This window comes from Ovis canadensis, chromosome 15 (genome assembly GCF_042477335.2).
Source record: "Ovis canadensis isolate MfBH-ARS-UI-01 breed Bighorn chromosome 15, ARS-UI_OviCan_v2, whole genome shotgun sequence".
NCBI classification, from domain to species: Eukaryota; Metazoa; Chordata; class Mammalia; order Artiodactyla; family Bovidae; genus Ovis; species Ovis canadensis.
Genome location: NC_091259.1, coordinates 73,292,052 through 73,304,474, shown reverse-complemented (window position 1 = coordinate 73,304,474; position 12,423 = coordinate 73,292,052). Strand labels below are relative to the sequence as shown.

The 12,423-nt window shown below is 43.4% G+C and overlaps 1 protein-coding gene across 4 annotated transcripts in view; it reads right to left on the bottom strand.

Annotated features, from left to right (window-relative positions):
- The window catches only part of TRIM44 (tripartite motif containing 44), a 112,863-nt gene that overhangs the window by 47,037 nt on the left and 53,403 nt on the right, over nucleotides 1-12,423 (bottom strand). For 3 of the 4 annotated variants that reach the window (XM_069555123.1, XM_069555121.1, XM_069555122.1), the window contains exon 4: nucleotides 9,154-9,173. The exons of the other annotated variant lie outside the window; for it this stretch is intronic. In XM_069555123.1, the coding sequence (XP_069411224.1) occupies nucleotides 9,154-9,173 (20 nt within the window). The remainder of the gene's footprint in view (nucleotides 1-9,153; nucleotides 9,174-12,423) is intronic. 4 annotated transcript variants of the gene reach the window in all.

The window sequence follows — 12,423 nt, the reverse complement described above, 5'->3', positions numbered from 1 at the left end:
ATTGAGTTCTTTGACTAGCTTCTTGGACTGCAAGGAGATCCAACCAGTCCATTCTGAAGGAGATCAGCCCTGGGATTTCTTTGGAGGGAATGATGCTGAAGCTGAAACTCCAGTACTTTGGCCACCTCATGGGAAGAGTTGACTCATTGGAAAAGACTCTGATGCTGGGAGGGGTTGGGGGCAGGAGGAGAAGGGGACGACAGAGGATGAGATGGCTGGATGGCATCACTGACTCGATGGACTTGAGTCTGAGTGAACTCCGGGAGTTGGTGATGGACAGGGAGGCCTGGCATGCTGTGATTCATAGGGTCGCAAAGAGTCAGACACGACTGAGCGACTGAACTGAACTGAGATGAGGAAACATCTAGAGCCTTAAATCTGTTTGGAAAATGCTGGTGCTTTAGTATTCCTTGTCTTCATTAATTTAGAAGGAACCAGGTATCTAGTCTCCAAATTTGGCTTTAAGTTAGAGGAAGGTGGGAGCTGTCAAAACAGGTATAAAGAAGATAAAAACAAACAATTTCCTTTTAGAACTATATCTCAGTTGCTTTTCTGTATAAAAGAAGAAACCTAAAAGGAGAATACTTTTAATGCTTCATAAACTACTTGTCCTTTCAGTATAGCTTAAGATGTGCAATTTGATGGAAAAACTGAGGCACAGAAAAAGCAAACAATTTACACATAACAACTCATGAGCTATGACTACAGGAGGAGACCCATACGATTCAAAAGTCCATCCATTTCTTCTGTGAATAGGGAGGGCATTGCTGTAGTCAAGAAGCAAAGCCAACAGGAAGTGGTATAAACCATCTGGTGCCTCAAATGGCACACAAGACCCTGGACGAGGGAGACTCAGCCACCCTTTAGTCCCACCTCCTGCCTCAGGCCAGTCATGCAGTTACTCACCCTTTACCACACAACACAAGAGCTCACATCCCTCTGAGCCTTCAGAAAGCCTGATCTCTGTGCTTGCATGGCCTTCCCACCCTGTCTGTCCAGAAAAGCTAATCCCTACACCCATCCTTCAAAGCCAGCACAAACGCTATTTTTTCCGATTCTCTATTTTGAGTTAATTGTACCTGATTCTACATCCAACATCTTTATTGTGGAGAATCATTGTGCTGTAGTGGTCAAGAGCCCACAGTCTCACATCAGAGTACTTGAATTTGAATACTGGCTCTGCCACTTTTCAGCTGAGTGACCTTGTTAATGCACATACAACCTTTCTGCAACTCGGTTTTCTCATTCAGATGAGAAATGAAGATAATGTATTATCCCCTTATTAGGACTGTTGTGAGAAGTTAAAGAAAAAAATGTTTAAAGTACTTTCTGATACATTGGAAAAGACCCTGATGCTGGGAAAGATTGCAGGCAAAAGGAGAGGGGCAGCAGAGGATGAGATGGTTGGCTAGCGTTGCTGATGTGACTGTTGCTCGTATCCGACTCTTTGCAACCCCTTGGATGCAGCACTGCAGTAAGGGTCCTCTGTCCCCCACTATGTCCCAGAGTTGGCTCAAATTCATGTTCATTTAGTTAGTGTTGCCATTCAACCATCTCATCTTCCATCGTCCGCTTTCTCCTCCAGTTCTCAATCTTTCCCAGCATCAACAACATTGTTGGCATTCAATAAATGCTTTTTTATAATAATTTATAATTATAATTACTATATTGCCCTTACATGTGAAATTAAAATTGTTTACTTAGTTCTCTCTTTTGAACTAGACTTTGAGATCTTCAAATACAGAGCCAAAGTCTTTCTCCATCTTCATATCTCTGCAGCCTAGCATGGGGCCTGGCAACAGAGTAGACAATTGAAAATGTTTCTGAACAAACGAATGAAAAAATTCCTCTGCAATTTTACTTGCTAAAGAGATAAGGGGACAGAGTTCCTAAAAGTGACTGTTATTCTGATGAGCTCTGAGGTCAAACATATAAACAAGGTAAGCCTGCCAAGCATCATAACTACGCGCTGGATGGCAAACCAAAGTTGATTTAGCACAAAACCACGCTATGAAGAGTGACATCCAGGTCTCTTCCTCCCGGGCCTTTTTTTCTTAGCATTATTAAGCCAAAAAAGGCAGGCTGCTCCTAGCTAGCATTCCCACTGTAAGGTAGGTAGAATAAGCTAGAGTCACCTTGGCTGAATTTTCCAGCTGTGAATGGATTCTCTGGTTATTGGCGAATATGCACAAAATAAAATATAGCTGTGGCTCTCACAGGCAAATATATGAAAATCAATTACTTTAGGAAGAAGGCTTGCTTTTTATTAAAGATCGGCAGTACAATGCATTGTATGGCTTCATCCTTCATCTGGATGAGGAGAGGATGAACAATTCACATCAGCAGAGGAAAACAAAGTCAGCTCAGGCTCCATAAGAGGGAAATGTGAGAGCAAAGACACTCTCTGTGCTGAAGACCAACACAGATGTTAGAATCCCACGTGAGGATAATGGGCAACCCTGACGGTTCCACTCAGTGTCACAAGCATCAGAGCCATTTTCTTTGGCATGAAGACCATGTAAATACCAAACCACAAATTTACCATCAGAGGATAAAAGTTACCTAAGTGTATTACTGACTTAGTGCCCTCTTATCCCTACAAACTAAGTAATTAGGAAGACAAATGCCAGATTTGAGGACATGCATATAGTTGTTATTTTAGGGCGTGGGGGGAAAGAGTATCTAGTATACAGAACGAAGAAAATTTTTAAAGAAACAAAATTGAGAAATGTAGGGGAAAAAAACTCTACCAAATTATAGAATCTATAATTTGCTATAAGCAATTATTTTAATTTCATATTTGATATGTGACTGTATTCCTGCACACACTATATTCCCAAACACTGGGGGCAGAGTAGGGCAAAGAAGGCTAGGATTTACAGGAAAATAAAACCCAGCTACACAGAGACAAAGAGGTTAAATGACTTGCCCAGGGTCACACAGTCGGTCCCCTACCAAGAACAGAAGGTAGGTCTGCTAACTCTCCTTGAGCTCCTACTTCCTCAGAAGTTTGTTGGATCACAGAATGAGCATGGTCAGATTCACACTGATCTCAGCGGGAGCTCTTTGCCTGAATAAGAGCCAGCTCTGAAGATGAAAAATTCTACAGAAATCCTCAGTATGGCTGTTACTATTTAAAAAGCCATTTTCCTTTTAGTTTAAAAAAAAGAAATCAGAGAAAATCTCAATAGCAAATGAAAATTTAATATTGATCTTGCTACTTTCTCCTCAGAACACACGAGTTTAAGGGTCCTTCCCTCTCTGACTTCCTCCCACTACACAACAGCTTTCAAGGCAGCAGAACCTATTGCCGCCTCCTCTCCTTGAATATATATTACTTCTCAGCAGGCTCCGGCAGGAGTAGGGAAGGAGCCAATCTGTGAGGGAGCAAACACAAGATCTCCCATAATAGCATAGAGAAGACAGAAAATTGCTGCCAAAAGTGTAAATTGCTTTTTTTTTCCCCTTTGGCTTGGGAAAAAAAAAACCACTATGGGCTTTAAAGATACCCTCTTAAAAGGTGATTCCACAGTGGTTAATATCCATGTTCTACACATTAGGACTTCTGTTCCTCCACTCCCTCCAAGAATCCTTGTCATCTGTATAACTGTATCATGGATTTGAAGAGGGACTATCGAGAAGTGAGAGGCAGCGGATTCTGCAGGGTCAAAGGAAGGCTTGGTTGCCTGCTCCCGGGGGAGTCTTAAAGCACCCCTTTTACTGCTGACCCTCAGGGGGCAGTGTGTGAGGATGAGATGAAGAAATAGCTCCTCATAGTGACAGAGGCTAAGGAGAGGAAAAGCAGCCTGCAGAAAACAGAGGCCGTAACATTTGAACGTCAGCACAAGTAAGAACTCCCAGGTTAGAGGAATGAGATCAAAGTGATGCTCTGACAAGTGAGTGTGAATCCTCAGGCCTTTCATTCAGGGTCACAGAGAGAAGTGGGCTGGCCCCTGGGAGACAGTCCGCATCATGGCTGAGGGCATGAGCTCTGAAACCAGACTAGATTTAAATCCTAGCTCTGCTTCTGCTAGCTGTGTTAATCATCCTGAGTATTAGTTTCCTCTCTTTTACAAGTGAGATAATAGCTCCATCCTAAGCGTTACATGAGGGTTAAAAGAGAATATATAAACAACACTTGTGCACAGTAAAACTTTAAAAAATGGCATCTTTGATGATCATTGTTGTTAAGTAGCAGGAAAAGTACACAACAGAATTCAGAACAAGGAAGAGACATAACCCAAAGCACGAATCCTCGGCCACCTCAAATCTAACGAGGTTGGGAAGTCAAAAGTGAAAAGAAAAAAGAAGGCAGGGAGGCTCTACTGGCAGGAATGGAGGAAAATATAGATCTATTTCAGACAAATGTGTTTCAAAAGGACAGGGTATTTTCCTTTGTTCCGACCACCATAGAGAGTGGCTGGAATCCATCTCTCCCTGGACTTCTGTGCAGAGTGGGGAAGGAGCTGTGTGGTGAGAACACTAGCAAAGGAGACCCAGGCGTGAAACTCCGAGCAGACCTGGAGCACAGTGTCTCCAGATTCATTTCTCTTCCATCCCCCGTGCGGGAAGACCCATACTTCCTTCTGTCTTCCTTACACATCAGACTCTCATTTAACACTGTCAGCAATACAGAAGCCTTTGGAACAGAACTCTGGCTGACTGAGATGGTAGAGTGTATATCATAAATGTGAGAAATTTCAGATCAAAGGCAATCCACCCTGAGGTGTTAATTGGAATAAATTGAGCCAAATGGTAGTTCAACGCAAACTGAATGGAACCAGGTAGGAATTTAAAGGGTAAAAGGAAAATTTGACTCCTCTTTCTGCCATACTGGAACACGCTTTTTTCAAGTGCTCATTTTACCAAGTAAGTCCCAGTCCAACAGATCCCTACTGACGTCCATGGCAGCGTGGCTGGAGGGAGAAAGCTTGCTGTCTTGGTTGCCAGTAAAGAAACTCTATTTGTTGTTGTTGTTTAGTTGCTAACTCATGTCTGACTCTTTTGCGACGCCCCCACCCCCAACCCCCCATGGACTGCTGCCTGCCAGGCTCCTCTGTCCTGGAATTCTCTAGGCAAGAATACTGGAAGGGGTTGTCATTTCCTCCTTCAAGGATCTTCCAGACCCAGGGATCACACTCACATCTCCTGCATTGGCAGGTGGATTCTTTACCACTGACCCACCAGGGAAGCCCAGAGAAACTCTAAACACTTCACCACTATCTTGCCAAAATGGCAGGAAGGAATGTGCGATTAAATTCTGAAGCCAGTATCTCATACTGAACAGTATCTCTGAAGGGAGTTAATCTCTTCATAAGGTCCCTCATAAGGTCAACCTGACTCTGGCATGTGGTCATAAAGACAAGATGAACGTGTCCCTCCTAACCAGGCGCTCACAGAAATGCCATTTCTATACGCAGAATATGTACACGACATCGGCTGAAGTGTTTTCTTTATATTGGTCCTGCTTGAATCCTCTCTCTGGGGAAGAAAATCTCTAGGACTCTGCTTTGTCTGGATTTTAGGGAGCTAGAGCTAGTTTGAGAGAAGAGGTGGAGTTTCTCTAAACCAAAGGTCACAGATAATCTCATGAGTGTCTAAATCAAAGGTCTGTGTAAAATGGTGAAAAATTGGTCAATAACTAGAGAAGACGTGGATATAGGCTCCCATCATCACGAGCCTGATATAACTAGTCTCCCAGGCTCTGAAACACCTCCCATTCATTTCCCTTTCTGCATGCAGACGAGCATGCAGACGAGACTTCCAAAATGCAAATCTACTCAGGTTTAATTCATGTTTTAAATTATTTAATGCCCTCCCACTTCAAGAGGCCTGCAAGGGCCCCCAGTGAGCTGGGCTCTGCTTTCTTGCCTGCACTCTTCTCTTGTCTAGAGCTAGTCCCCAAGTTGTTCCCCATCCCTGTAACAGCCCTGTCTTCGCCTCTCCTCTGCCTGCCTCCTCATCCTTCAGACCTGCATTTACACAAAATCTTTTCTGGTTCAGTTCAGTTCAGTCGCTCAGTTGTGTCCAACTCTTTGTGACCCCATGAATCGCAGCACGCCAGGCCTCCCTGTCCATCACCAGCTCCCGGAGTTCACGCAAACTCATGTGCATCGAGTCGGTGATGCAATCCAGCCATCTCATCCTCTGTCGTCCCCTTCTCCTCCTGTCTCCAATCCCTCCCAGAGTCAGAGTCTTTTAAAACGAGTCAACTCTTCGCATGAGGTGGCCAAAGTACTGGAGTTTCAGCTTTAGCATCAGTCCTTCCAATGAACACCCAGGACTGATCTCCTTTAGAATGGATTGGTTGGATCTTGCAGTCCAAGGGACTCTCAAGAGTCTTCTCCAACACCACAGTTCAAAAGCATCAATTCTTCAGGGCTCAGCTTTCTTCACAGTCCAACTTTCACATCCATACATGACCACTGGAAAAACCATAGCCTTGACTAGATGGACATTTGTTGGCAAAGTAATGTCTCTGCTTTTCAATATGGTTTCTAGGTTGGTCATAACTTTCCTTCCAAGGAGTAAGCGTCTTTCAATTTCATGGCTGCAGTCACCATCTGCAGTGATTATGGAGCCCCCCAAAATAAAGTCTGACACTGTTTTCACTGTTTCCCCATCTATTTCCCATGAAGTGATGGGACCGGATGCCATGATCTTCGTTTTCTGAATGTTGAGCTTTAAGCCATCTTTTTCACTCTCCTCTTTCACCTTCATCAAGAGGCTTTTGAGTTCCTCTTCACTTTCTGCCATAAGGGTGGTGTCATCTGCATATCTGAGGTTATTGATATTTCTCCCGGCAATCTTGATTCCAGCTTGTGCCTCTTCCAGCCCAGCGTTTCTCATGATGTACTCTGCATATAAGTTACATAAGCAGGGTGACAATATACAGCCATGATGTACTCCTTTTCCTATTTGGAACCAGTCTGTTGTTCCATGCCCAGTTCTAACTGTTGCTTCCTGACCTGCATATAGGTTTCTCAAGAGGCATATAGGTTTGTCAACAGGTGGGTCAGGTGGTCTGGTATTCCCATCTCTTTCAGAATTTTCCACAGTTTATTGTGATCCACACAGTCAAAGGCTTTGGCATAGTCAATAAAGCAGAAATAGATGTTTTTCTGGAATTCTCTTGCTTTTTCCATGATCCAGCGGATGTTGGCAATTTGATCTCTGGTTCCTCTGCCTTTTCTGAAACCAGCTTGAACATCCGGAAGTTCATGGTTCACACACTACTGAAGCCTGGCTTGGAGAATTTTGAGCATTACTTTACTAGCATGTGAGATGAGTGCAATTGTGCGGTAGTCTGAGCATTCTTTGGCATTGCCTTTCTTTAGGATTGGAATGAAAACTGACCTTTTCCAGTCTTGTGGCCACTGCTGAGTTTTCCAAATTTGCTGGCATATTGAGTGTAGCACTTTCACAAAATCATCTTCCAGGATTTGAAATAGCTCAACTGGAATTCCATCACCTCCACTAGCTTTGTTCGTAGTGATGCTTTCTAAGGCCCACTTGACTTCACATTCCAGGATGTCTGGCTCTAGGTGAGTGATCACACCATCATGATTATCTTGGTCGTGAAGATCTTTTTCGTACAGTGAGCCGCCCCTTATTCTCTAAGACTGTCTCAGGAGCCCTTCCTAAAGCAGCCTAAACTTCACTTAATCATAGCACTTCCTCCAGACTGTAAGTGCCCAATCATGTGCTTGTCTCTCCTACTAGACTTAGGACTCCCAAGGGCAGGGACCATGTCTGTCTTAGTTTTCACATATGCTCAGTGTATAGCACAGTGGCTGACACACAGTAGGGTCATGAGAAAAAGAGAGTGGGAGAGAGGGCGAGAGGAAGGAAGGAAAGAAATGAACTGCAACACAAAGGGAGCCTGTTCCTGAGGATGGCTGGAGGATGGGCCTGAAGGGATCCCCTGAAGCTCTCTGGGCTTAAAGCAGGGGCACCTGTACCACTGGGCACAGAGGACAAGGAACGAGACTGAGGCTGAGAACTAGAGTCCCGAGGAAGGAAGCAACAGGAAATACAGATGTGGGATAACATTTGGCACTAAGACAGGGGCTCAGGATGTGTGGAGGGAGAAAGGAAAAAGAAGGAACTGTATTTGTAAACAAAAACAAAGAAGGACCAAATCCTGGCACCAGGCAGGTAGCCTTGGGCAACTCACTTAGCTTCTTTCAATGAGAGGCCTGCATTAGATGAGTGACTTTCAAACTGAGTTCTCAGGAACCCTAGGTTTGTGAGAGAAGTTTCACCAGTAGATGTGGCCCCAACTTTAACCAGACAAAAAATGCTTTGTATACACTCTACCCAAGGCCCATCTGAAAAAAAAGCTGTTTCTACTAAAACTAAAGTTTGAATAGCAGTGGCCTGGATGATCTTTCTGACAACTCCCAGCCTTAACAGTCCTGGATTCTATGTGACAAGGGGCCCATCTGGACATTGCATTTTACTTTGTACAAATGCCCCTTGAGCGTATTCATAGCAGAGGTGCAGCATCGCCTAGAGCCTGTTCTCACTGCTGAGCAGAGAGAAGCAAAGGTAAGCAAACTAAAATCCAGGTTCACTGAGGCAGAGGCAATGAAAAATTGCACTTTTAAATCTCATGTGGTGAAACAACAGCACAAAGAAGCATTTTTTTCTTCCTAAACAAAGTGTTGTATACCTATGACGTTGGGTTCACTGTATTGGTGTCTTGAGTCAGACACAAGGCTGTTATGGGTCAGAAATAAAGAATATTAGATCCAGAGTCCATTCAAAAAAATAAAGGCAATCCAATTCCAATCAAGAAAGAACAATGCAAAAGTTTATCTATTCAGTCCACCTGATACCTAATTACCATTTAAATATAGTACCTACTGGTCTTAACAAGGTATTCGGAGTGTGCTACAGAATAAAGCAGAGTTATTGTCATTGTATGCTTTAAAGCTTACCTTTATCTGAAGGTTACAGACAGGAAATAGCATAGATGGGGAGGGAGATGGGAATCTTACAAAATAAGATCTTCAAAGCCCCTGGCTTAAGATGGAGATCCCTTATCTGTGCTGTTCCTTGGCTGGTCATATTTCACGGGGCCTTCAAAGGCCACAAATGTCACTCTACTTCAATTCTGAGAACACACAAGCCACAGTAACGTGATCTTACCCGGGTTCTTCCTCGTCGCCCTGAAAGAAACAGAAAGAAGCAACATAAGAAATCAGGATCAGTAGAGACGGATTGAGATTTTTTTTTTTTTCCCCTCTTCTCTCCCAATCTGAAAGCAAAGCTTGTACATTTATTGCAACAGAGACAAGCTAGTTGACATCTAAGTGCTAAGACAAGGGCTAATATAATCCTATGTTCAAACTGCCCAGCAGAGATGAACTAATAATTTGTCCTTGCAAGCAGAGAAGTGAATGCATAGACCTAGGGGGCCTAAATAATAGCCTTGCCTTTTATTTGTATGGCTGGCAGTATTTAGTTTTGAGCAAACTGAGAGCCCAAAATAGCAGCAGGTCTCAGGCAAAAGCTGACCAGCTCCAAAAGCATCAAGCTGTTCCCCTCAAAGGCACACTTCAGCCTCAGCCTGGCATCCTTTCCCTCCAAACATGAACACAGAAGCTCTAATAGAGAGCACACCATGTGCACAAGGCTCTAAACTGGGGCTCGGGAAACTGGAATTCTAGTCCAAGCTCCGTTATTTATTAGCTATGAGCCCTTGGGCAAGCCAGCTAATTAATCAGGACCTTGATCTTCTTTGTAAAAGGACAGTTCTGGCATTTGATGAGCCACACCATTCTCCAGCCAAACAATGACATTTCTCTACTTATCCACTCTTTACAAAAGCAATGTGGCATGGTGATTTTTCCAGGTACTGTATTCTGTGAGCCTAACTTTATCAGTGATCACAGCAGATTTCTTTCAGCCTCTTTTTGTGACCAAACAAGATTTTTCAAATGGCACTCAAGCCTTCTCCAAGGGACCTCACTTATCCTTCTAGCGACAGAGTATCTTTGATGTCCTCCTCTTTAGTCATTCAGGATTGGTTTCAATAGAGACTATCTCTTAGCTGGAGATAACACCCCAGGAACTTATTTGATTAATGGACAGATTGACTGATTGATCTTATAGGTATAAAGGAGAATGAGCTCTGGAGTCAGATACTTGGTTCAAATCTTCACTCCATTCCTTGCTTGCTGTCTTACCCTGGTCAAATTATTTTGCCTTTCTTAACTTCAATTTTCTAATTAGTAACATAGGGGTAAAAATTGTCTTTATAATATATAAGGTAAGCATGAAATTAAATGAAATAATGTGTACAAATGTCAAACACAGTGCCTAAGACACAGAATGCATGTAATAAAGGTTATTATCAACATCACTAACGATTCAGTGTGATTCATTAGGAAGCTCTTACCTCAGGGCACTGAAGATAATAGACAAAAAAACCCATCGTGATCTATCCTTCTAGGAGCTCCCATTCCGGAGTAGGGGAACTAGATAGAAAGTGAACTATGCCTAAATGTCTTAAGGGTGCTACCAAAGACATACACAGAAGGCTCAGAGAGTCAGAAGAGAAGTGATAAACACAGCTTCTCCTGGAGAAGGAGGAAAAGGCCCCACAGAGAATGTGGCATTGTATGTCAAGGCTGTATACTGTCACCCTGCTTATTTAATTTATATGCAGAGTACATCATGAGAAACGCTGGACTGGAAGAAACACAAGCTGGAATCAAGATGGCCAGGAGTCTGCAGGTTTTTCCAGTGGTCATGTTATGAATGTGAGAGTTGGACTGTGAAGAAGGCTGAGCGCTGAAGAATTGATGCTTTTGAACTGTGGTGTTGGAGAAGACTCTTGAGAGTCCCTTGGACTGCAAGGAGATCCAACCGGTCCATTCTGAAGGAGATCAACCCTGGGATTTCTTTGGAAGGAATGATGTTAAAGCTGAAACTCCAGTACTTTGGCCACCTCATGCGAAGAGTTGACTCACTGGAAAAGACTCTGATGCTGGGAGGGATTGGGGGCAGGAGGAGAAGGGGACGACTGAGGATGAGATGGCTGGATGGCATCACGGACTCGATGGACATGAGTCTGAGTGGGCTCCAGGAGATGGTGGTGGACAGGGAGGCCTGGTGTGCTGCAATTCATGGGGTCGCAAAGAGTTGGACACAACTGAGTGACTGAACTGAACTGAACTTGAGGAATAATAATGATTTTCTCAGGTTGAGAACAGAAGTAAACAGGGAGAGCACTGGAAGAGCAAGAGCAAAGCCACCGCGGCTTATAAAATGCAGGTTTAAGGAATTTTGAGCTCTGTGAAACTAGAGAATGGGGATGTGTATGTGCATGTCTTGGGCAGGAGATGTCGGGGTGGCAGTGGTGTGGGGGGGCTGGGGGGGCTGGGAATGCAACAGAGGTAATGGGACACAGCCACTGCACAAGCCTCTCAAGGACACCTGTGGTCAGAAAGGTGATTCTGAACAGATTATGCACTGGAGGTTGGATAAAAAAGGACACTTTTAGAAGACTGTTAAGAATCTGCACTATTGCTGAGGGTGCTAATCATCCAATGAGAGGCGGGGCAAGTGGTGGAAGGAGGGTACCAGGGTGGTGGAAACCTTCTCTTGTAGTTTGTTTGACTGGCATGTCTTATGGGAACTATAATCTAGTGGGAAAAAATCCACATAATTTAAACTTAATATGAGCTACATAACTATCAATGACATATTTAAACCTCAACACAATTTTCCAATTATCTTCGGGTGTTAAAACATAATTATCTAGGAGAACTGTAAGGAAAAAAGTATCCAGACTTCCTTCCATGAATGATTCAGAGGAAGTCTTCACAGTCACCTAACTTGGTATAATGGTCAAGAGACAGGCTTTCTAAGTGAGAGAAACACGGCTTTGAATTCTGGTTCGTCAACTCCAACAGCGAAGCTTTTGGCAATTTACTTAACTTTTCCAAGGTTCGGTTTCCTCATCTGCACGTGGAAATCCTAATTCTTACCTCACAGGGTGGCTACACAGATTCATTAAATGAGAAAATGTGTATACAACATTAAGCAAGTGTCTAGCGTAAGTGCTCAACAAATGGTGATCATTATTGTACTTCTCTGAAATGTTATTTGATAACATTTCTAGGGTTAGTGGCAAAGAACAGAGAAGATGGGCTTTGCTTTCATTCATCCATTTCTGCTGCCTATAGGTAGGTGATTGTTTTTAAAAAACAATAATCACTATCACAAAGCATAGGAAAAACAGGGTGAGAGTTTCACTTTTGAAGAAATGAATAAATGAATGCGAGAACAGATGCACATACATATAAGGCAATTTTGAACCGGTCAGCAGACATTCAGAGGATTAGTAATCTTGCTAGTAAAAGGTGAGCCCATTTCGTCCCACTACTTGAAATGCCCACTCCAGTGTTCTTG